We start from the raw sequence: 23,151 nt of genomic DNA, 5'->3' as shown, positions 1-23,151 counted from the left end.
GTGCACATGCAACAATCAGTTTTTGTACCCCGTCATTTATGGTTTCGAATATGTATAAGCAAGCTTGGTCGTAAGCTCTTTCGAAGAACATCGCACTGACCACAATACCAAGTGTAAACGTAGAACTTCGCTTGCACACGTAGCGATAAAATAAACGCGCTGCCATATCAAATGCCTTGTGTCATCAAAAATAATCACAGACTCTTGACAGTTCTATATTAAATGAAGTGAAGTGTTTTAGGATAAAATAGAAAGATCGTAAAAAATGTATTCATTTATTATGTCGTTATATGCAAAGAAAAACAGACATATTCATGAGATTTGACTAAAAATGTAATACTGTCACCATATCGCAGTTTTCAAAGTAAAGTAAGTTTTTCCAATATGTGATTTAAGATTCTAAATATGTGCACAGAAGAAACAAACAGAAAAAAATATAAGAGATAATTTTATCATTGAACTTTCTCATTAACTGTGTGTTTATTTCCTTAAATTTAAAGTGTGAGTGAGTGAGTGAGTAAGAGAGAAAGAAAAAGAAAGAGAGGGAGAGAAAATTAAGAATTAATAAAAAATACTACATGTCATCTCTCACATGTTTATCTCTCGTTTAATTAATATTAATTTTCTTCTCAACAGTATCATATAAAAACTGTAATACTTAACAAATTATATATACACACATACATATACACATATATACATATATATGTATATAAAATTAAAATCGTATAAAATGATGGCATTGAGAGACACTTTTCGATGGAAAATTATTTATACTCTCATTGTTTCTTTAAAACATGAAATGTTGATATATAAATTGTGTCGTTTTCAAAATATATAACAATTTAAATTATAAAATTTTTATCCATTTTCTTCTTCGCGATGCAAACTTCTCACAACTTTCGTAGGTTGCTGCAACACTTTTCGCGATAACCTAATCTGCCCGGATACCGGATCTCGACCAAAGTATTTGACTTTTATTTCGTGACCTATTTCAAGACCTAGAGCACTCGGATGATGAATCACGCACTGATCTAACTGAGAGTTCGGCAAAAATGTGGGCACCATGTTGGAATATAACGTTACCATAACGCCAGTTTCTCGAATTTCGACTATTTTTGCTTTATATATACCACCGAACTCTAATGTCGGCTCGCGATCTTTTTGCAGAATATTCTCGATCATTTCTTTTGCCTCAGCCATGGCACTTTCGTTCGGCGCAAAAATGTAATACGTTTCCTCATCATGTGGATTTATCTGAAAAATAAAGTAAAATCATCTTAAAAATAAAAAACTTGTATAATCCGTCAATTTACAGTAATAATCATTTATATAAATAATAAAATAACTCTTTTTAATGTAATAATATATTAAGTTTTGTTGTATGTATTTCCGCTTTTTCTCTGGAATACAATTAAAAATTTATCTTACGTGCACTCCAGTTTCCAATAGAATTTTTTTCAGATTTATCCCACCGACTCCAAGAAACTTTCCTCTTTGATGAATAGGAATTTGTATGTTCTCGACAATCGGCATTTTGTCCCTTTTAGTCGATCGCGGTTCCCGCAACACATTGTTCATAAGTTTTAAGATCTCTGACTTAGCAACTGTTGCTTGGTGTATGCACTCCATAATAATTTTTAGCGGAACTCCTGGTATCTTCACATCAGCTTGCAGAGCAGTGAACGCTCGCTTGGTACCCGCTATTTTGAAATCCATATCGCCAAGATAATCTTCGATTCCCTGAGAGTAGATAAATAAAAGTAGTAGAAAAGTTCGTCTATGTCAATCGACAAAATATTTTGAATAACCACAGTTCCTCGTTTAATTAAATTAAACTTTCAAATTACAGCAAAGCTTACCAATATGTCAGTTAATATTTTATAGTCTTCGATATCTGTTTTAGTTTCATTGTACCTAGTCACAAGACCAATAGCTACACCCGCTGCTGGCGAAGATATTGGTACACCCGCATCCATAAGTGCTAAACTCCCACCGCAAACGGTAGCCATTGAGGAAGAACCTATTTTTATTGTAATAAACATCAGAAAAACCTTTAACGCATTATAACAACATAACTTGGTTTTTGACTAAGAATTACATTGAATCAAACATCACTTTTTTACCATTTGATTCTAAAACTTCACTAGTCAGTCTTATGGCAAAGGGATAGTCCTTAGGAAGAATCGGTTGCAGGGCCTTCTCTGCCAAAGCGCCATGTCCCATCTCCCGGCGACCTATCCGACCTACCCGCCCCGTTTCGTTAGTCGCATAGGGTGGAAAATCATAATGGAGAAAGAAATTCTTCTCTTTCACACCACTGCCAAAATCAAGATTTTAGGACTAAAATAGATTTCGATGACCGAAAAAAAACAACTAATGAGAACTTAGCACAGTCATCTGTGCAAAATTGCAAATTTTTCTATTTTGCTTCCGTAATATTAATTATCTTTTAGTGCCGATATATTTTTTATAATTTTAGATTAACTTTTTTAATGTACGTATCAATAATAAAATCTTATGTAAAATTATTATTATATAGTTACTAGTGTATTTATTAAACTATCGCAAAAAACAAAACAATGTCAGCAATCAATCATATTTGTGTACTGCTAGTAATATACCTAATTAGCATTGAAACAGCATCCATTTTAAGGGCGCTTTCCAAGGAATCCAGAGTTACAGTACACATGACCTGAGTTTGACCTCTTTGAAACACAGCCGAACCGTGAAGAGGATTAAAGAGATCTACTTCACACGTTATATTGCGTAAGTCAGTCAAAGAACGACCGTCGCATCTGTATAAATCATTGATTGTTACTTAAATAATTATTTATAATGTAACACACATTTGCAATACTATTTTATACATATATATATATAGGGTATGTATTTTTTTTTAGATACCTAATTTCTTTCTCTAAAATCAGTTGCCTAAAGATATCTTTACTAATTGTCCCGAAGATTTTTTCTACTAATGTAATGTTCAAATTTGCGTTATCATTTTTCAACGTTTCAATAACATTATTTCTAACATCAGAAACAGCATTATCTCTGGAAATTTTGTCATGCGTGTGATCTAAAAATATTTCTCGCAATTTCGTCTCCGCGAGTTCTTTCACGGAACTAATCAGACTTTCGTCATTGTCTTGCTCGTTGATTTCGATTTTTCTTTTTGGTTTTCCATACATCTTTTGCAAATTTGTTATTGAGGCTACGATGGTCTGGCATTCTTTCACACCGAGCTTTATCGCTTTCTTGAGATCTTGCTCCAATATATCATTTGCCGAACCCTCTATCATGACAATTAAGTTGTGCTTGGTCGCGGTGATAATCATATTTAATATACTATCTTGTATTTGACGTCTTGTGGGATTGATTATAATATCGTTATCGATCATTCCTACTCTGACAGCGCCCACAGGACCGTCCCACGGAATATCGGAAACGCTAAGAGCTGTAGAAGCACCATTAATGGCTATCACATCGGGATCGTTCATATTGTCCACAGCTAACATGTTGCACATCACGTGTGTATCAAAATAAAATCCTTCTGGAAATAAAGGTCTTATTGACCGATCGATTACTCTACTTGTGAGAATTTCGCGTTCAGTCGGTCCAAGCTCCCTTCGTAGGAAATTGGTCGGGATACGACCAGCTGCTGCTGCTTTTTGTCTATAGTCCACAACGAGCGGAAGAAACGAGGAATTGGATGACGACTGATGTTTGCTGACCGCTGTGACCATGACAGAAGTGTCACCCAGAGATACAACAGCACTACCATCAGCAAAACGTGCATATTTTCCTGTAGATAAGATGAGCTGCTTGCTAGACATAGAAACATACGTATCAATCACTAAGAAGCATATAAATTTATATAAATTATTAATGTTTCTTTGATATTTGTAGAAATAATTTATTTAAAAATGCTTTTTGAAACATAAACAAGATTGCATCATTTCTTGTATTTGCTCTTGATTTTAGAAAAAAAAAAACTGTCCCCACCCTTGAGCAATCTTCAAATTACTATATATCTTCAAAAAAACCAACAAAAAAATAAAGCCCGGCATAAAAACGTGAATTTTAATAAAATCTATCAAGTATCGCATTCATAATATTTGAAATCTAATCAACAAATTTTTGAAAAGTACAGGTTAGGGTACAAAACGTGGCCACCAATCTTACCCATCGGATAACGTGGCGATTTCTTTGCCCGCATTTGTGCTAAACCTCACGTAAAATACGTTCTCATTTTTATACAAAGATTTGCAAGCTAAAAACACTGGCTTACGAAATCTCGATAACCTTGAACTTGTGAACACTATCATTTTTGGTCATTACAAAAATCAGTGACCAATTCGGGTATAGAGAAAACTTGAACTTGATCGCTTAGCGAAGACTCAAACTTATTCTCGAGAAGAAACCATTTTAGCGAAGACCGATAAGCTACGTTGGCCGATTTAGCAGAGAATGAAACCAATGTGTGCGAAGAGCACGATATAGAAATATACGAGTCGGGTTTGTTATATATATACGGCGTGTATATACATACATATATAATATGTCAATGTGGTCAACGTGTTAGGCAAAGAGAGAACGACTATATAATTTATAGTTTCTCTCGGCTCAAGTCGGATGATTCGCTCTCGAAAGTCGTCGTTTCATTTCGAGTATGTAAACGAGCAGGAGAGAGACTGATTACGCTTTCATCGCTTCGTTTCTTTTCTCGCGATCAGCGCGCCCGATCGTTAATTGCCGCGCGGGAGGGCTCCTCGCGTTATAATTCACTTTTACTCGGCACAATACGCGACCGTTCTTGTTAAGAAAGAAAGTCCCCCTCCTTCCGAATTCGAACACAATCCTGCGAAAACTTCGTTTTTTTTTTTTTTTTTTTTAACGGAGCCAAGCTGGAGAAAGTTCTCACCTTCTCCCTTTTTATCTGATTCGCTTCGCGGATTTTTTGCCGCGCGGCTCTCGACGTGTTGCGAGGATTTCTTTCGTTCGATTTCCACTCTCGAGCCTCTGCGAGATGGAAATTTCGCTTGTTCACTGACGATTCGGTCGTCAACTTGTTTTTTTTTTTCTTTTTTTCTTCCAAGGACCCGATACGCAGGAATCAATTCACGAAGAGTCGCACAAACTTATTTCTGAGAACGATCCAAATGCAAAGTTTCCGTACTAGATTACGATCGTCAGATTTCTAAGATTTATCAGCTTACTCGCGCGTAAACGGAAACCCGAAGATGATGGCTTTCATCTGTCTGAGAATCGCGTCAGTATGTCGCTTCATTAAATCGCTATGGTGATTCTAAACGTGCTTTACGTTCCTCAGCATCTGCTGGACCACATTATTGCTCGTTACTCCCCTCCGCTATTTCTACGATCACTTTCTTCGAGATCGCTTCGGAGGATCCACTCGTTGAGTCGCGCTAATCCTACTCCTCGAGGATCGATCGGCGTCGCCGAGACCAGTCGGGCTATGCGGATCCATGTATCGTGGTGATCCAGCACGGGTACGCTCTTGATCACGCTGGCGATGTGCCGTCTTCGCGGCGATCTGATTGTCCTTTTAGTGATCGTCTTGGCGGATGTTCAACACGCCATGATGAGAATTGCCCGTGAGAATCACTTCAGTAAGTAACTTCTCGGCGTCGCAAGTTTCACCTGGACAATTTCATCTTCAAATTTTTTCTACTTTTTTCTCGACAATCTCGTTTTGTTCTTTCGATGTGCAAAATTTGAAAATATCGAACGCGCACGAGTAATGTGTTTTTCGCGACTTGAAAGTTTTTATTTTCGGAATTGCCGGCTATATATATTAGTTTTCGATTGTTAACACTTAAATGTGTCTCGGATTTTAAATAGATGCGATTTTCGTAATACGCGATCGGCGTAAGAAGACATTAAACAAAGCGGCTTTGGACTAACAGAGTGCGGATGTCCGGCAGCGTCGCAGAGACAGCCGCGATCGATCGTCGTCTCGCCGTCGAGCGTCCGGATGCTGAAGGACGGTGTCTCATCCTCGACCATTAGCACTACCGGTCGTATTTTCAACGGCAAGCCCAGCAGACGAGGATCCTGGCCCTGGCAGGTGTCTCTTCAGCTGCTGCATCCGAAACTCGGTTTTATCGGCCACTGGTGCGGGGGTGTGTTAATCGATCCGAGATGGGTGATCACCGCCGCTCACTGCATTCACAAGTGAGTCCGACTTTTTTACGCAAAAAATTTTTACGCGACGCGCGCGAACTTTGCAATCAAACTCTCGCAATTCTTCTTTTACATCAAGCGAACTGTTTAATCTGCCGATCGGTGTATTGTGGACGGCTGTGGTTGGCGAGTGGGAAATGGACTCTGGCGGACGCGGATCTGCCCGGTTGCCCGTTGAAAAAGTGATTCTTCACGAGAGATTCAATAATTACATTCACGATATCGGTGAGCTTCTGAAATATGTATACGTACATTTTTCGTCATCAGAGAGAAAATAATATTCTATAATATGTGGACATAATTCTGTCAATTTCGATATAAAAACCCCGTGTCTGCTAATTCACTTTTAATCTCAAGTGTCCAAAGGAATTTTTGTCGTTTCAGCTTTAATGAAGCTTGCCAGACCGGCGCCGTTGTCCAAAGTCGTTCGCACCATCTGTCTGCCCGATGCCAGGGAAGATCTCGGCGAAAGGAAATGTATGGCATCCGGCTGGGGACGATACGGCCCCTCGCCTTCTCTCTCGACCGCCCTTCTGGAGGCCAGCGTTCCTCTTCTAGATCTGGAGGACTGTTTACAAGCTTACGGCACTTCGGTGCCCATAAAGAACGGGCACCTCTGCGCCGGTCACACCGACGGTTCCTCCGGAAGTTGCGTGGTAATCGTCTCATTTTTCTCGCACTTCTTTCTCAAAAACAGTTTATTAGTTTTCAAACTCGGTATGTGAAACTCTTCGAGTGTGAAATTTTTTCGATTCGAAGTGCGAGCGTGTGTTGGTTGCGAATCGGTTATATATCGACTGCAAAACGCACAACGTCCGCGAACACGTTTTATCATCTGAAAGCGTCAATCATTTCGCTCTTAATTATACCGTTTGCGTACACTTTCTCGCAGTAAAATCGATCGCGTCATCACAGAAGTGATAATCGCTCGGAAATTTGCATATTTAAAGATTCACCTTCAAAATAAAACACTTTCAAATTATAATAAGCGTAAGCAGATTTTGAAGGTCATTTTCAAAAAAAAAGTAACGGTGTTAAAAAAGCTACTTTCGGAACAAAAATGTCGAAATTCGACTTTTACGATCCGCAGGGCGACTCCGGGGGTCCTTTGCAATGTCGTCGCGCCGACGGCGTCTGGCAGCTGGTCGGCGTCACATCCTTCGGCTCCGGTTGCGCCAGGCCGGGCTATCCGGACGTGTACACCAGGATACAGCACTATCTGAACTGGATCAATAAGACCATCGACGCCAATAACGACGACGAGAAGTGGTAAAATTCATTCGTGTAAAAATATCGATACTGTAATATATTATTGTACAGCGCTAACGTATAGCTTTTGTATATAATGTATTTTATATGCGTTTATTGTACAGTGTGCTTGCGTTTATAAAGAAGAGAATAAAAATTATTTATGTTTTATCACATATACGTACATCACACACCTTACATCAATGTTTAAAAATTTTTCTATCATATTCCCGCGTGATTAAAAAAAAGCTGTAAATTATTTAACTTTGGTTATCTTACTTCATTTATTTTAACGAAATCATAATGTGCGTTTGTTTATATCCACAAGTAGGGATCTAATAGAAAATACTCTTGTGTGCGCGCATTTGTTAAAATAATACTCTTACATCGCGTTTCTTATAAACATTTTCTGTACATTTGTCTTATTTATATAATATATAGGTCACGCACGTTGAAACTCCGACATTATAGATAATAAACGGACGATAGAAAGCAGAGGAAATTGGAAGTGGCGTGTAAACTCTTCTTGCAACAGAATTCGCTCGCGATGATAATCGCTGTGCGTACATATGTGTGTGTGTCTATTTGCATACTATAATTATACAGCTATTCGCGTAAATGAATCTCGAATCGAATAGAAACATCTTGATCGAATTACAAACCGGATGATGTGAGTTTTCTGTGTGTGTTGTGTGAAGATGATTTTCTTGCGAAAATATTCTCCTTTCCGGAATATTAGCCGTCGCGCGGACAGCTAAAACTTTCACAGATTGCTCATTCAGCCGGAAAAGACGAGAGATGCGATCTTGTTTTAAAATCACGTAAATTACGTCGGGGAGAGAAAGAACATGAATTTCTCTATTTATCGCTCGAAATTCACATCGGGCTTAAAAACTTAACAAAGTAAATCGACTCGATGATCGCGCGAAAATTGATGAGCGTCGAGACGATATTTCGAGAATTGAAATCCGAAACGCAATCCGAATTTGCGTTTGATTGATATTTTCTGAATTGATTGAAATAAAAATTTATTATTGAGAGAATTATATTATCTCTTCCCGAAATAATATCGAAGTTCAGAACTGCTGCGACGCGACGTGGTTTAATAATACAAAGCGTGTGTGGAAGCGGACGATGAGAAGTTGGAGAATATTGATTCGCGGAAGACACACGCGACATACCGTGAGAACACATTCGATTACGGAAGGGGAAACCGTAATTAACCTTAATTATTAATTGCAGATGTACGGAGAGCACTACTGCGTAGGTCGGTGCGAGTCTCATTTGTCTGCTGTTAAACGGAAGACGAAACGCACAATCCGAAACTCATTATTAGAGAGAAGATTGTGTACATTTTACATGATACAAAGTGTAATCCTGCGAAGATACGTACAATTTTCAATATCGCGCAATATATATTTTCGATTAATATTAAAAAAAAAAAAACATGCAATTTCAACAAGCAATTTCCGTACGTTCTGCGCGTAATTTTCATCAAAGTTCCAACCGAGGCGCACGCCGAACAAAATCTTAAGATGGAAAGTAAAATTCTTGTTTCTTTTTTTTTAAACTATACGAACCTTTATTCCTCGACGGATCTCGTTTCTTCGGGACTCGAGTGCTTTCGATTTGGAATACAATACGAAGGTTTGTTTGATAGGACGCGCGTTTTGCATCCGACGTTACGCAACACTGGCTCTCGCAAGAATCCATGATCATCCTTATTTAAATGCAGATATCCTCGGCATCGGTTTCTCTCGCGCAAAGTGTTTTTCTTTCTAACTTTCAGAATACATCTTTCTCTGTTCTCATGCATTTCTATTTGCTCCGGCAAACACAATGACGACAAACCTCCACACCTCCTCCGCGTGTCGTCCGGTGAGAAATGTCAACCGGTTGCGCACGGTCTTTTTCTGTTTCGCTAAAATCAAACAGAATTGAATCAATAAAATATCATGTGTATAAATAAAAAGAAACAATTCAACGGTATATAAAATTAATAACTTTGCAACACAAAAACTTCAATGATTATAAATTGAATCACATTAATTTTCAAATGCGTTTGATTAGGAAAAAAAAAAAGAATTCAACCATCTCTCTTATTAAACGTATGAAACGTATATTGCGACGCGTGTCTCATTTCATATCGTATCTAATTGCAACGATTGCTAATTATAATTAATATCCGACATGCGTGACAATTGAGACGGAGCATATCTTCGCGTCCTACGCGCGTCACATTTACACATTAATTTTGTTATACATATGTAATTGCTGTGATATCGCTAATACATACCTGACCCGCGCGCGTTCTCGATCGTCGTCGTCGTCGTCGTCGTCGTCGTCGCGCGCGCGCATTTCCCACCGCATTTTTTTCCCGTCAAAAACAGCTTCTCCGTCATATTTTAGGCTCGGATCGATCTTCGCGCGTAATCAGTAACACACTTTCATCGCGAGGAAGAAAGTGAACGAGAAATCTGTTCGGAGGGGACGACGGAGGAATAGAAAAAAAAAAAAAAAAAAAAAAAAAGAAGAAGATGCAATGAGCGCGTTGTTTCCGACCGGGCGCAGATGGCGCCATTTTCGCCGACCGCGACTTTTGCCGTTCGTTTCTTTCGCCGATCATCGAGCGGCGATCGATACATTAATCGCGACATTACCGAACGCGATACTCGGTTACGATCTTCGTTAATGCGTTCGCATTGGAAAAAACGATCGTCACTTTGTTCGTGTGCATTTTGAAATCGGAGTTCTGAATTTATTTTTTACTCCGCGTGTTTTCTCTTTCTTGTTTTTTTTTTTTTTTTTTTTTTTTTTAAATTGAAATAGATTTATTACGCGAACGAGAGAAATGCGGAAACCTCGGTGCGGAAAAATACAAAAAAACTTACCGCGAAAGAGAGAATCTCATGTCGATCTTGTTTTTTCAGTTGAACGCGGGACCGCACACACACACACACACACACACACGCACGCTCATGCGCGACAACGTATCGCGTTTCTGTCGGCGGCGACGCGGCGACGCGTCGTCGGGAGAAGGGTAGGGATTAGGGAAGCGAAACACGGAATCTCTCTCACTTTAAAATGGCCGCTTCTGGCGTGGCGCGTGCATCATGAAGAAGCGTTGCGTTCCGCCCGCGTTGTCGTTCGGCGTAATCGTGCGAGTTCCGCTTACGTGAGAAAGTTCTCTCGACGAGAGAACGCGCGCGCGTCGGGAAGTTTCTCGTTCAACGCGATCTTTTCCGCGCGTTTGTCCGAAAATCGGGTGCGAGCTAAAAACCGAAACAATTTGGCGGAAACAAAAAAAAAAAAAAAGAATGTTTGTAATCCGAGCCCTTGGCGTCCGCGAGAGAGCCATCGAGTGACGCTTCCATGACGATCCGGTGCAACGATATAAATCATCTTGCTTTCGTTTTCTTTTCGAAGATCTCGTTCTTGATGAATTCGAGTCGATTTAATTAGAGTCGTACGGAGTCGATTCCGCACGTGTTTTCCTTGCGGTTGTGTGACTCGTTGACGAGACACGAGAGAGAGAGAGAGAAAGAGACATCGAGAGCCAAGTGACTTCTTCTTCTTCGTCTCACCGACACTCCTATACAAAAGTGAGATTTCGGTAATGTCGCCCTCGTGTGTGTACCCTCGCGTATGCATTTTCGCGTTTTATTTCTCGCTTAGATCAAACGCGTGATTTTGTTTCGCAAGAGAGAGATCGGGTCGATTTCGCGAATCATCCGCTCGGTGACATCCTCCGTTTCTATGACGCTTCCTCTGTTGTTGTCTCCACAACAAAAGATCGAAAGTGGGTTTTTTTTTTTTTGGAGGGGAAAGTTCAACTTTTTTGACTTGTACGGACGCGGGAGAGAGAGACAGCAAACAGACGCATTCCATTGTCTTGTACACACGTACAGAAATAATTCTCGCTTTACCGAAATCGAAATCTCTCTGGATATTGCAACCGGTTTGGAATTCTTGGCTATGCTATTTCGGTTTTCCCCTTTTTTTTTGTTTTCAACTCGGAAATGATGCGTCAGTGATACGCGTGAATAGACGACCTTCCATCGATCGCGGTTTATGCGAAACCCTCCCGAAAGTTACGATACGTATAGGGTGTCACGTACGAAACGCGTTCACCTGATACATAATTTTTTTTTTCTTTTTTGTTGAAAATTACAAAATCATAATTGTGCTGTATTTGTAACTTTAATAACATCCATACAAATTTATTTGGACTGTTCAAATTACATAAATCATTGTTTACACATGTCACATTTATTATTTTACTAATTTTTTAAATTAAAAGTTTTTGTTTTTTATTTTATATTCTAAATTTAAATAAACAACGTAAATTTAGAATATAAAATATAAAAAATGTAGTTACACAAAAATATTAACATTGTAAATAATGTAAATAATTTGTATCAAGAGATATTTAAAAAAAAAATCTAATTTAAAAATTAGAGTTCTCTATGTGTGTTAATGATATAAATATGTGTGTACAGATATTGCGCTAATAAATATAATCTTCCTGAAAACTCCACTATCTGCAACTTCAAGATGAGCAGAAGTAACGAAAGCAGTGTATCGCTGGCAACTCCGCCAGCAATCCATGTTGGGCCCATTGTCACACCCGGGTCTCACGAGACCATCTCCATCGTGATACCATTGGCGGCACAGGTGACTACAATGGCAACCCAGAAAGTAGAAACGAAAAACTGTAACGACTGTCCCAAAAATGTCAAGCCATCGGTTGCTACCAATCGTACTCGAAGGTATGAAACAATGTTTCTAGTTTTTTTTTTCTAGGTTCTCAAGTGCAACATTAAATTACAACAACGTTCTAATGACTTTAAAAAAAACTCTATTTTTTTTAGTCCAAGAAACGACAGAACAAAAGGTTGCCCATTTCCTACGTGCGCGCGATACGGACGAGCGTTCTCCAGAGCGCACGATCTGAAGCGACACATAGCTCGGCACGAGATGCGCAAGAAATTGCAACAGGCCAATCAACAAAAGATCGACGTGGAAAACAGTGCAAGCGACGCGACATTGCAAGGCAATCTTCTGCGCGGAGCGGAGGTAAAGAGCGAATTTTCCTGCCCGCAATGTAAGAAGAGATATGACGACGAGGAAAAGCTCAAGACTCATTTAGAGTCACATAACAAGGTATGATATGTTTGCTTTAAATATTTCTCTTAAGAATTTTTTAAAATATTTGCATCGTTTTTTATTATATTGTTTTTTTTTTTTTTTTCAGAAATCACCAAAGAAAAACAACGAGGAACATACCAAAAACCTGCAGCAGCACAATCAAGTGGACAAGTCAAAGGAAACTGCGGACGATGACTTTTTACTCGAGGAGATGCTACTGCTAAAGAAGGATCCTCGAAAAACAAACAAAAGCGATTCAAAAATCAGATGCGACTACTGCTCGAAGATCTTCAAATCCAAGTGGACTCTGAGCTCGCACGTGGCGGCTCACGAAGGCCGTTTTCAATTCGATTGCGGTCAGTGCGGCAAGAAGTTCGTCAGGAAGAGCCACTATGAGGGTCACGTGCGCTCCCACGAAGCCGCCCGACCGTACGTCTGCGAGCAGTGCGGTAAAACGTTCAAAGAGCTGAAGCATCGTCGCGAGCACACCAAGAGAAAGCATCCGAACAATCAGAACGCGATACAGAGTTTGTTAGATAGCATCGGGCCGTGTGCAACCGAAGAGACTAACATCGATCAGGCTAAGTTTACTTTGCTGATGCCAGTGAATTTCAGCGCGTAAAACAATTTGAAGAGATCTCCGTGGTTTCTTCGACTTCGAATTGCTAAGGGTTTGGGGTTTTGCTCGGACGAGTGATTTCGCGAAACTTCTTCCACTTGGGAATTCTCAAGAGTTCGGAAACTTTTGAAAGCTTGAAACTTTAATCGCTTGAAATTTAGGATCCCCGAGATTTCGAGTTCATGTGAAATTTGGGATCGCGATGAAAAAAATTCTTATATACATAGAACTATATGCTCCTGCAAATTGTGAAGTTTTGAAGTTTTAAGATTCTGCATCTTTTGAAGGTTTAGTATATATACATATATATATATATATATATTATATATATAAAAAAAAAAAATCACATGCCATATGTTTGAAACTTTGCAAAATTGGAGTTCTAAGTAATCGCGGCGATTTTCAACGACCAAGAAGATATGTCCAAAGAATTATGGCGTGTGAGGAGAACGGAAGACAGGAGGGCGAACACAGGCGCAGAATTTTTCAAAATTTAACCAAACTCGAATACATTGAATACTAGTATAAGTCAAATTAAACGGGCATTGTGAGAATTATCACCTCGGGCGCAAGAATTCGAACGCAATTTCGGATCGAAACGGTTTTAACAACCGGTTTGTTTGTCACCTTGCATTTGTGAAATTTGTAAAAGTGTGCGGCAATATGCCGATGTGAAATGTGCGCAGAGAGAAGTTCTTACAAAAATTGAATGACGAATTGACCGTGACAAATCAAAACAATGCTGATTGTATTCTACCTGCTATTCTATACCTCATGAGAAATGTCAAGAAAAATAAATCTTAAACCAGTTAATTTTGTCTTGTTTTGTTTCCTCGTCTCCAAAAACGCGCGTTGCAACTTTATTAACTCATTATGGAATCCTTTGTAAAATTGCGATGAGACCGTTGGCGATAATCATGTTTCAATTTGAAAATATAATTTGCACATTTAACTCTTGGAGGACCGACATTTTTTCCTTGAAATTTTGTAGATTTAATATAACAAAATTTATAAACATATAATATTTTTTTAAATTGACGGAAATTTAGAGCCACATAGTGCCTGCCAATTTCCTAAGGGTCAGTCAAAAATTTAATCAAAAATTAATTTTTATTATAAATTTATATATAATCAAACAATTATTTTTGTATATTTTGTACACACACACTTATAAGAATTATCGTAACAACAAATCGAAAAGCTCGCGTTTGTCTTCAATCTTCTGAAACTATCATCGTAACGTATAGATCGCGATGGGGAGAGACAGCTCCTTTGTTTCATACGTAAATTTGAGAGTTCTCGTTTGTACAAAGACTCTCGCAAAATTTCAGGAATTTCTTTCTCCGTTCCCCTGGCAAGCGGAAATCCCGTCGATATTGTGATCGCTATGCGAGAACGCACGTGATCCTCGCAACTGATCGCGATCGGTTACAAATTGGTCGCGATCGATATTTGCACAAAAAAGGGAACGATACAAAATTTTTCGAAAAAGAAAACCCAAATGGGCGCGAAACGGCGGAGATTGGCCTCGCAATGCGAACAAAACGCACGAAGACGCGAACAACGGTCGCGATGCACGTTAGACGCTCTGCCACTGGAGATTCTGAGTATCATTCTGAAGATGTTAACTTTGCACGAGGTTGCCTGCATCGTTCGTTTGGTCTCCAGGTATACAAATATTGCGTAAACAACAAGACTGCTTTTTTATTCAGAACTTCGATTCAGATTTGAAAATTCGTTAGATATCATGATGTTAAAAATAACACAACACACGGTTCCACACACGCGACTCTCTTCTTTAATCCGTCCTGAAACAGACGCTGCTCCGACATTGCGGCCACGGTGTTGAACAGCGAGTTTCTAGTGGCGGGAATCAGGCTGGAGACAGCGATAAAGCGCACGGAGAGTCTTATGAATAGTGCGGAGACCGATGCAGAGTTGCTGGAGCGCAGCGAAATCTTCAACGCGCTAGAACTCGTTCGATCCCAGTACCGCATGCTGAAGGCAGTCACGTGGCGATACACGCACTCGAGGTTTTCGTTAATACTTACGTTACGCCAGAATTTAAAAAAAAAAAAAAAAAACAGTACATTGTAACGTAAATAAAAACTGCTTTTTCTTTCGCGCACATCAAGGTCGCGTGGTTCGTCCAGCACTTCGTGCTTCTACGGCGGCAGAGTTCTCGACAATCTCAACTGCCTGTTGCGGAACATTCTGAATCCTTGTTCCGAGAATTTCTCAAATCTCCTCAGCTACGATCTGCAAATCTTCACGCTCAACTGCGAGAACTTCATGGACCACTTCGAGAAAGTCACCGAGCGCAAGATGAACAAGTATCGCTCGCGTTCTCTGCTCTCGATTAAACACCAAATAACGCGACTCTTTTGCTTTTTAATCTCTCTCGACAATAAATAAAAACATATTTATTATCAGGTCTGCGTTGATTTCGGGATGTAAAATCGTCGACGTCCTCGACTGTCTGGGTGAGGGTCGACAGGTGCTGTCTTCCAGGATCTTGTCGAGGACAGGCAATCCCGTGGTAAAAGGACGCTCCATCGCTTGATCGATGAATGAGTGAAATCACAAGCGACTCTTATTCGACTCGCTTGAATTTCAGATCAGCATGCAACTCAGATACGTTCTGAGACGAGCGTGGTTCACGTGCCTGAAGATACCCAATGCGAACAACGAGCATTGCTGGCGGGACAAGCAGCGTTACATGTATCTACGACTGCGTCGACTGGTCAATAGCTTCAACAAGCATCTGTTCCACAAGCTGCATCACGAGCGCAACCTCGTCCACAGAAAGAGAGTTCGTAATATCTCTGGTTGTCGTCGTCGCATAAATCGTGACTTAAAATAGAAATAGCTTTTGCACATTAATCAAGCATCATCATGTATTTTCAGGAATTGTCGTCACTTCGAAAACCGCCACCTGCCTCCACGTATTCAGGATACGGCGACTATGGCGGTCAGTTCTTCTATTACGGTAACATGAACAAATATGCGTACGAGAATAGATTCAAGTATCCGCGACTTGTCAACACGGAGATTCAGACGGGCACAGAACTCGAGGAAGAGAGTAATAACAGATCGCCTCGCTTCGATTTAATCATCGGAGTGCAATTAAGGTCAACGAGAATGAGACAAAACGTAAAATTCATATATATCGGAAACAACTTCCTTTCGTCAATAATGAGTGATTTTATTTCGATCGTTTAGGTGTTCGCCGGGATTGGCGCCGTTGGCAGTGAGACCGAATCTGAAGACTGATAATGTTGAGCGCGCCAACTTGCGTCAGGAATTATACCTTAAACTGAGTACGAAGTGCGCGGCGTCCAAAGCCAACAGATTGCCAGATAACTTCGTCTGGCAAGTGCGCAGTTCGTAATCAAATCACTCGCAATTTCATTGAATCATCGTGTACATAATATACAATATCTATAGTGAACGAACTACTCTTTTTGTTATAAATATATACATATACATATGTCTCTAAATATATATAAAATAAAATAATCTGCGCGTATTTTGTTTAAACAAAATTTCGCGTTGTCTCGACAGCGCTAATTTTTACTGTAGCATTTCTCATCGATGAAATGCTAACCATGCAAAGTCAGAGAATAGCTGCTTTAAAATCAGAATGAAAAACGCATTTATTTACACGAAGATGTCTCTTAAATTGTAAAGTATATATGTTGTTAGTTTACAGATGCATTTACATTGACTGTTTCTTCTACTTGAACTGGCTGCCACGTGGCGGTGTTCAATTTCTTAGCTCGCTTTTCTAAGATACTATAAGCGAAGTAATTAAGTATAATACCCTTGGGCAAGGCAACTCCCTGAAAACGATACAGACCGTCCACGGGTCTGTCTATAAGTTTATGTACCGCCGATACGGTAACGCGTCCCACGAGATAGCTGTTGCCTATCATAGGACCCTTGCTAATGTCCACATGATCTCCCAGACGATACAACGTCACTCTGTCCTTTTCGTTGTTCTTCGCGATATCGGGTATCTGCTCGTACTTGAACGGATTGTCCTGGAAAGAGAGACAGGATCACATCAATTCGCACTTTTGAAACATACATAAGAGACCGTGTATATCTCTCAATCTAATTTCATTTCTACCTGGAACATCTCTAGCGCAATGGTACGCGGCACTTCTAATCTTTCCAGCGGCAAATCGCGATTTGAAAACTTGACAAAGAGCGCGGACATGGCTCGCAGTTCCGAATCGGTTGGCTGCCATTCCGGCAGATCCACGAACACGTCATAAATAAAACTGCCCGACTCTACTACGGGACTGGGAAAGCTGTGGAGATGTACCTCCACGTTATCCTTGAACGCGCTGTCCGCCACAGCGCCTAGGATCAGCGAACACGTTCGCCAAAAGGCCGAGTTGACGGCGCGTGTCCACGGAGTCTGCATGGTGACGAGTTGCAACTCACAGTTGCCGGTGAACGGTTTGTGCATATCCCAAATTTGACCATCTACCTCAGCGATAGCGGCTGTCTTGGTAACACCCTCGGAAATGTGTCTGGCGCAATCGTACGGCGTGGATATGTTGCGATTCATCACCATCACCACTTCATTCTCTACAGACTTGTATGTCACTTCGATTTTCTCAATTCTGCCCAATTCTGATCGTTGTCGGTTTTTCTCCTTCTCGAACAGCTCGTTCCTTCGCTTTCTCGCCTCCGCTTTGGACAGTGTACCGGCACATCGCGACGGCAGAACACGCGCCGATAACCTCAGCCCCGTGCAGAGCCTCGTGCATCTACAAATCAAATGTCTCTTGTCAATTATTGCAAACTCAAAAATAAACAAGGGTAGGTTTGAAACAAATAAAATTTTGCGGCAAATATAATTCTAATAAAACATACATACCCGTAAAACATGTTTACAACCTTCCTCAAATCAAAATTGGTTACAAGTTTGAATTTGACTCAACGTGACGTGCGCATTTAATCTTCTAGTGCATATCCCAAATTCGATCGCGAGTACTTAATTAACGTTTAGAACGCACAAAAAATTATCTTGTTTTGTTACATTGGTGAACGGTGGCTAGAATAAGCGGTTAGGAAATTGCTCCATACCGCGACCATTTGTGCGCCTTACATACACTTACACACTCGGTGCGTGAGTGAGTGATTATTATGTAGCGCCCATATCTTTGCGAGCGCCGCAATGAGCGCGTTTCAATGGACACACAAATCACGTGATATCTACGAACCAATAAATGAAATGCTGTTCACAATTGTGTTTGGTCGTCCGGCTATAACCGGTCAATGCAATTGATCAATCCCGCAAGTTACGCGATCGGCTAGAAAGATCGCGCGATATTTTAAATCCGTCAAAGTTACATACGCTGCGATTTGCGCATACGCGTATAAATTGTATATTAAAAAATTTATTTCTTAATAATTTTCTTTATACAAGCTCATCATTTAATTTAACTTAAAATAAGAAACAATTTTAAATTAAAGGCCACTTCAGTCTCTGTCTTCATCAAGTTGAACAAGATTGAATTATTTCTTCGTTTTCTTCTTTGCAAGCTGGTGCACGGGCGAACGTCATTGGAGTTCGAGAAACGTTAAAAAAACCAAAGCCACAACCTTCTCTTTCTTCTATAGATACCAAGTTGTTCTTGCAACATTTTAACAAAAACGAAGACAACTGTTGTGAATTCTTGATTTTCTGTAGCCTAAGCAACACCCGCTCTCTTATGACAAGTGGCACGTCACACAGGAGGTTCTGAAGTCTCTTTATTTCTACTTTAATATTGTTGTTTACTCTTTCACTTTTTTCATCCGAGATACAAACTTGTACGCTCTGAAACATGTCAATTGTCATCAATCATTCATATACGTCACATAACAATATTTTTCTTAAATGTGTTATAATGAGAAAGAGAGAGAGAGAGAAAGAGAGAAACATATTGTAAACAAAACTTACATCAGGTTGAACGCGTACAACTTTAGTTTTACCAATACGTATACTGTGATTATGAACACCTTTTATTACTACTTTGGCATTTAGTGGAGGAGTCATCCGCAGGTACTCGTCATTTTTTCTTGTGTTTCTGTTATTCTTCTTGATTAGTATGTCAATTCGAGCCTCGCAGTTAGTATTCTTCGGAGTCGGCTCGCTCTTTTTTTTGTTTCTCTCACTGTGCTCGCAGGCCCAATATTTGTGAAATACGATTCTGCAATATTATACACACAAATTTGCATCCCACCAAATTAATTTACAAAAAATTCAGATATTTCAAACGTTACGTACTTCCTAGGCTCCGAAGGTCCTCCGACAACAATCCACTTGGTCGACGTGAAATCCTGATAAAATTTTATAAACAAATGTGCGTCACTGTCGGTGTTTAAATTGCAACGAAACACAATGTCTTGATCAGTGTACTGTTGTATTATACAAGTGAGGTTTTTCTCGGTCATGTAATTTCGAAGTACCTCAAACCACTCCATAATATTTAATATACACACAAAAAATTCTCCAAAATATACAAAGTAAAATTTCACTCAATCCGATCTGCGGAACACCCGCAGAATAACGAAGTGTGATTTTTGTTTACCTTTCGAAGTTGTGAATTGTACGTATGCGTGTGTGCATACGCACAGTGTGCGCATGCGCCGAACCAAAATGTAGTTACTCCAACAAGTATCTCGATAGGGTGTCATCTCACAAGTTGTATTTGAAGCGTGTAATTGAGCGCGTCCTAGCCGGGAAACAGCTGTGGAAACAGATGTAGATGTAGACGTAGACCCACGCACGCTCGCGAGATTACGATGTAACAATTAATTTTTCTTTTAGAGATTTACGTAACCAAAGGTTACAGATTCTCAATGGTGCAAAGAACAGATTCTAAAGTTTCTCAAGAAATAATTCGAAAGATGCGCCACGATGAGCGAGCAGTGTCCAAATTGCAGACAGCTCGCGAACTCGTCCTTTTCAAGGCTCGTGAAAGATAGCTGTGGCCACACCAAATGTCGCATGTGCTTGGTATACGAGGAACACGGATGTAAAATCTGTCAGGACGAATGCTCGACACAGAGCGTTCGGGATTATTCGAGTGAGTAAAAATTCGCCGAGTGTTTTTTTTTGTCGTGTCAGATTTTTCGAATCAAATCATCATTTTGTGGGCGAATTATTAAATTTCAATATTTACAGAATTTTTACTTTAGAAGTTTAATGTTTTACAGAAGAATCACACATCCAGGATGGGAATCCGAATCGTGTAAACGCAGTAACCGGTGAGGAAATCGCGTTGCCATTGGAACTGGTCATTCACAAGGATCCCAAATTCACGGAGATTTCTTCCAAATCAACCTCTTTCGAAAACAGATCTTCAGATCATTACCAAAAGAGTGATATTTCTGATGAGAATCAAAAGATTCATGAGACTCCCAATGAAACAGTTACTACCAATGAAAACGATAGAATCTACATTCCAAAGATAGAAACTCGCGATGTGGTGTTAAACATAGAGGCTCACTTGAGAGACGAAAGTAATCACAATTTATTGAGTTTAAAAAATTCAAATGTAAGAAAATATAAATGTTAATATTACTTCTTTTGGTATATTTTTATATATATATTTTTTTATTTAGCACTGCGTTAAAATTTATATATTTTTTTACATTGTAATCAACAAGATACTCCGTTTGTTGAAACGAGGAAATTGGTTATTTATGAAATATATTTTTTTTTATTTCAGGATAGTCAAACAAAAGAGAAAACTTCCAGAGAGACAGTGGAAAAGAGCAAGAGTGCCAAAAATCGTGATCGCAGTCACATAATAGTAATACCAGGAACTCCAGAACGTTACAAGTGCAATGTGTGCGGTAAGATCTTTCGAAACAAGAAGGGCAAGTGCTATCACGACGCTTGTGTAACGGGTGTCAAGCCTTATCAGTGCACTTTCTGCGACAAGACTTTTGTCAAACGCTCTCACTTCGAGTATCACGAGAGAGTTCATAACGGATACAAGCCGTACAAATGCAGTCTTTGCGAAAAGGCGTTTCCTCAAAAAAACAAGCTCAACAGGCACATGTTTTCGCATAGTAGTAAGTGTATATTGAACGTAGCGATTATATATTGTAAATTTTAACAATAACTTTGTAAGAGAACGAGATGGTGTGTAATTTTGTCGCACATTTTAGAGGAAAAGCAATTTGCGTGTACCGTGTGCGACAAACGGTACAGCAAACCGGACGATTTGAAGAATCACTCCACCATACACAATGCGACCACAACGTATAATTGCCAATCGTGCAACAAATCGTTTCGCGTGCTAACCAATTTGAATCGCCACATGCGAACGCACACGGGTGAGTAACAGCGGAAGCTTCGTCTCAAATGCGTTAGTTAATCAAGCGAAAAAGTATCAATCGACGATTATTTTTGAGACAGACGAGCGGCCGTACAAGTGTGATCAATGTAATAAAAGTTTCAAGGACAGATTTTTGTTGGTGCGGCACAAACGAATTCACGGAAAAGAGAGGCCGTTCTCCTGTGCTTGCTGCAACAGAGTCTTCCTGTCGAAGAGCGAGTTGAGACGACACACAACCGTACATTCAGGTACGTCAGATGTCATCACGCCGCATTATCGCAATCTCATATTTAAGTCCGCTTGCATCTCTTCTTAGATGAGAAACCGTTCTCTTGCGAGCACTGTCAGACGTTATTCCGGCGCAAGGATAATCTGACTCGACATATCAGACATCACCACACCGAGGGCTCCGTCGGTTGCGAGGTACCCAAGGCGCCAGTTATCGAAACAGCAACAGATCGAAGCAATTCCGCGAAGAGCAATCAGCAACGGCAAAGACAGAAACCGAGGAAGACGCGGCCGAAAAGTCCCGGCGCGGTGTCGGCTACCTCTCGCGACCAGATCAACTCGCGGCTAGACCCTATGGGTAACATCACGTCCGTTATAAGAGCCACGAGCGAGGTGAGCAACGCGGTACCGGTGATTAACGGGCCCATCAACATCCGACGTCTGGAGGATGTGACCGACAAGAAGACTCTGTACACGGAGCCGATCCCGCTCGCCGACACGGTGGTGCTCAATCGTCGAATCGAGGAGAAATTGTACGCAGATCGCAAAGCGCCACCGGTCACCATTAACATTTACTTCGCGCGCAATCGGGAATAGGATAGAATTATTTTCGTCCCGATGACGGTTTTACGCCGCCAAAGAGAACACTTCAGGAGAGCAAAAATCAGAAGTGGATTAAATTCAACAGCGAGAAGACTGATGTAAAAAAAAGTTATCTCAAAGTGCCCATTACAAAAAAAAAAAAAAAAAAAAAAAAAAATGAACTTGTAATAATGTACATAAAAATCTTCAAGTAAAGTATCTTATTTTCTTACAAAAAAAAAAAAAAAAATGAACTCAAAACTCGGGGACGCGATTAAAAACGCAGTAACATTTTTATTGGCCATTCTCTCTCTTTTAATTCTTACAATGTCAGTGACGCAGTTACAGTGTAAGTACGAACAAAAAAAAACTTAGCGTATCATTTAATTATCACCGATCGCTTATTTACAATAATTATTAAATTATTTTCACAACAGATGCGCCGGATATTACATTTATATATCGTTGCATTAGCCTTACACAAAACTTAATTAAAACAATCATATTGATTATCGGCGCCTCGTTAAACAAGACTTTTACGAATTTCCGTCGTTTCAACGTCAATTATTATTATTAACGATTGTACTGAACTGAAAAAATAGCGCGAACAGTTTTTCAGAATAAAAATCTTTTGATAAAGACGAATTAAGTCGCAACTTATACATGCAAAACAAACAAATTTTATACATATATATTATCTTTGTATAATATCTTTAATATATATATATATATTAATATAACTTTTATATATATAAATAAATGCACATATAA

At 39.8% G+C, this 23,151-nt stretch overlaps 7 protein-coding genes across 12 annotated transcripts; 4 read left to right on the top strand and 3 right to left on the bottom strand.

Moving 5' to 3' along the window:
* Positions 1-703: 703 nt before the first annotated feature.
* LOC109863871 (polyribonucleotide nucleotidyltransferase 1, mitochondrial) lies at positions 704-10,422 on the bottom strand. 3 transcript variants are annotated; one of them, XM_020444520.1, is made up of 8 exons: positions 10,347-10,422; positions 9,036-9,376; positions 2,908-3,828; positions 2,625-2,798; positions 2,127-2,320; positions 1,863-2,023; positions 1,432-1,743; positions 706-1,257 (listed from the first exon to the last, which is right to left on the bottom strand). In XM_020444520.1, exons 3-8 carry the CDS (start codon positions 3,744-3,746, stop codon positions 862-864), a joined length of 2,076 nt encoding a protein of 691 aa, XP_020300109.1. In that variant the 5' UTR covers positions 3,747-3,828; positions 9,036-9,376; positions 10,347-10,422; the 3' UTR covers positions 706-861. The 3 variants fall into 3 exon arrangements, with proteins under 3 accessions (XP_020300108.1, XP_020300109.1, XP_020300110.1); XM_020444521.1 differs by lacking the exon at positions 10,347-10,422 and adding an exon at positions 9,752-9,768; XM_020444519.1 differs by lacking the exons at positions 9,036-9,376; positions 10,347-10,422 and adding an exon at positions 4,186-4,421 and having other exon boundaries at positions 704-1,257.
* On the top strand, positions 5,513-9,029 carry LOC109863872 (chymotrypsinogen A-like). Of its 2 annotated transcripts, XM_020444522.1 has the most exons (5): positions 5,513-5,633; positions 5,931-6,198; positions 6,287-6,432; positions 6,592-6,863; positions 7,298-9,029. In XM_020444522.1, exons 1-5 carry the CDS (start codon positions 5,537-5,539, stop codon positions 7,478-7,480), a joined length of 966 nt encoding a protein of 321 aa, XP_020300111.1. In that variant the 5' UTR covers positions 5,513-5,536; the 3' UTR covers positions 7,481-9,029. The 2 variants fall into 2 exon arrangements, with proteins under 2 accessions (XP_020300111.1, XP_020300112.1); XM_020444523.1 differs by lacking the exon at positions 7,298-9,029 and having other exon boundaries at positions 6,574-7,262.
* Positions 10,423-10,523: 101 nt separating the features above from the next.
* On the top strand, positions 10,524-14,035 carry LOC109863905 (oocyte zinc finger protein XlCOF6-like). Of its 2 annotated transcripts, none has more exons than XM_020444574.1 (4): positions 10,524-11,057; positions 11,955-12,224; positions 12,327-12,618; positions 12,710-14,035. In XM_020444574.1, exons 2-4 carry the CDS (start codon positions 12,010-12,012, stop codon positions 13,223-13,225), a joined length of 1,023 nt encoding a protein of 340 aa, XP_020300163.1. In that variant the 5' UTR covers positions 10,524-11,057; positions 11,955-12,009; the 3' UTR covers positions 13,226-14,035. The 2 variants fall into 2 exon arrangements, with proteins under 2 accessions (XP_020300163.1, XP_020300164.1); XM_020444575.1 differs by having other exon boundaries at positions 10,524-11,068.
* A 336-nt stretch (positions 14,036-14,371) lies between these two features.
* On the top strand, positions 14,372-16,767 carry LOC109863898. Of its 2 annotated transcripts, none has more exons than XM_020444564.1 (7): positions 14,372-14,890; positions 15,040-15,255; positions 15,358-15,555; positions 15,656-15,761; positions 15,840-16,034; positions 16,130-16,353; positions 16,445-16,767. In XM_020444564.1, exons 1-7 carry the CDS (start codon positions 14,724-14,726, stop codon positions 16,611-16,613), a joined length of 1,275 nt encoding a protein of 424 aa, XP_020300153.1. In that variant the 5' UTR covers positions 14,372-14,723; the 3' UTR covers positions 16,614-16,767. The 2 variants fall into 2 exon arrangements, with proteins under 2 accessions (XP_020300153.1, XP_020300155.1); XM_020444566.1 differs by having other exon boundaries at positions 16,130-16,375; positions 16,445-16,584.
* A 93-nt stretch (positions 16,768-16,860) lies between these two features.
* LOC109863899 (39S ribosomal protein L39, mitochondrial) lies at positions 16,861-18,355 on the bottom strand. The gene is made up of 3 exons (XM_020444567.1): positions 18,114-18,355; positions 17,355-18,003; positions 16,861-17,265 (listed from the first exon to the last, which is right to left on the bottom strand). Exons 1-3 carry the CDS (start codon positions 18,122-18,124, stop codon positions 16,924-16,926), a joined length of 1,002 nt encoding a protein of 333 aa, XP_020300156.1. The 5' UTR covers positions 18,125-18,355; the 3' UTR covers positions 16,861-16,923.
* A 302-nt stretch (positions 18,356-18,657) lies between these two features.
* On the bottom strand, positions 18,658-19,822 carry LOC109863906. Its single transcript, XM_020444576.1, has 3 exons — positions 19,509-19,822; positions 19,182-19,431; positions 18,658-19,058 (listed from the first exon to the last, which is right to left on the bottom strand). The coding sequence occupies exons 1-3, from the start codon at positions 19,703-19,705 to the stop codon at positions 18,735-18,737; spliced, it is 771 nt and encodes a 256-aa protein (XP_020300165.1). The 5' UTR covers positions 19,706-19,822; the 3' UTR covers positions 18,658-18,734.
* An 85-nt stretch (positions 19,823-19,907) lies between these two features.
* Positions 19,908-22,558, top strand: LOC109863874 (zinc finger protein 391-like). The gene is made up of 6 exons (XM_020444524.1): positions 19,908-20,310; positions 20,441-20,781; positions 20,956-21,304; positions 21,401-21,568; positions 21,651-21,818; positions 21,887-22,558. Exons 1-6 carry the CDS (start codon positions 20,142-20,144, stop codon positions 22,393-22,395), a joined length of 1,704 nt encoding a protein of 567 aa, XP_020300113.1. The 5' UTR covers positions 19,908-20,141; the 3' UTR covers positions 22,396-22,558.
* The last annotated feature ends 593 nt before the right edge of the window (positions 22,559-23,151 follow it).

This window comes from Pseudomyrmex gracilis, unplaced genomic scaffold, assembly GCF_002006095.1.
Source record: "Pseudomyrmex gracilis isolate BER0280 unplaced genomic scaffold, ASM200609v1 scaffold_14, whole genome shotgun sequence".
Classification (NCBI taxonomy): Eukaryota; Metazoa; Arthropoda; class Insecta; order Hymenoptera; family Formicidae; genus Pseudomyrmex; species Pseudomyrmex gracilis.
The sequence above is the reverse complement of the archived record's forward strand: the minus strand, read 5'-3'. Positions and strand labels throughout refer to the sequence as shown.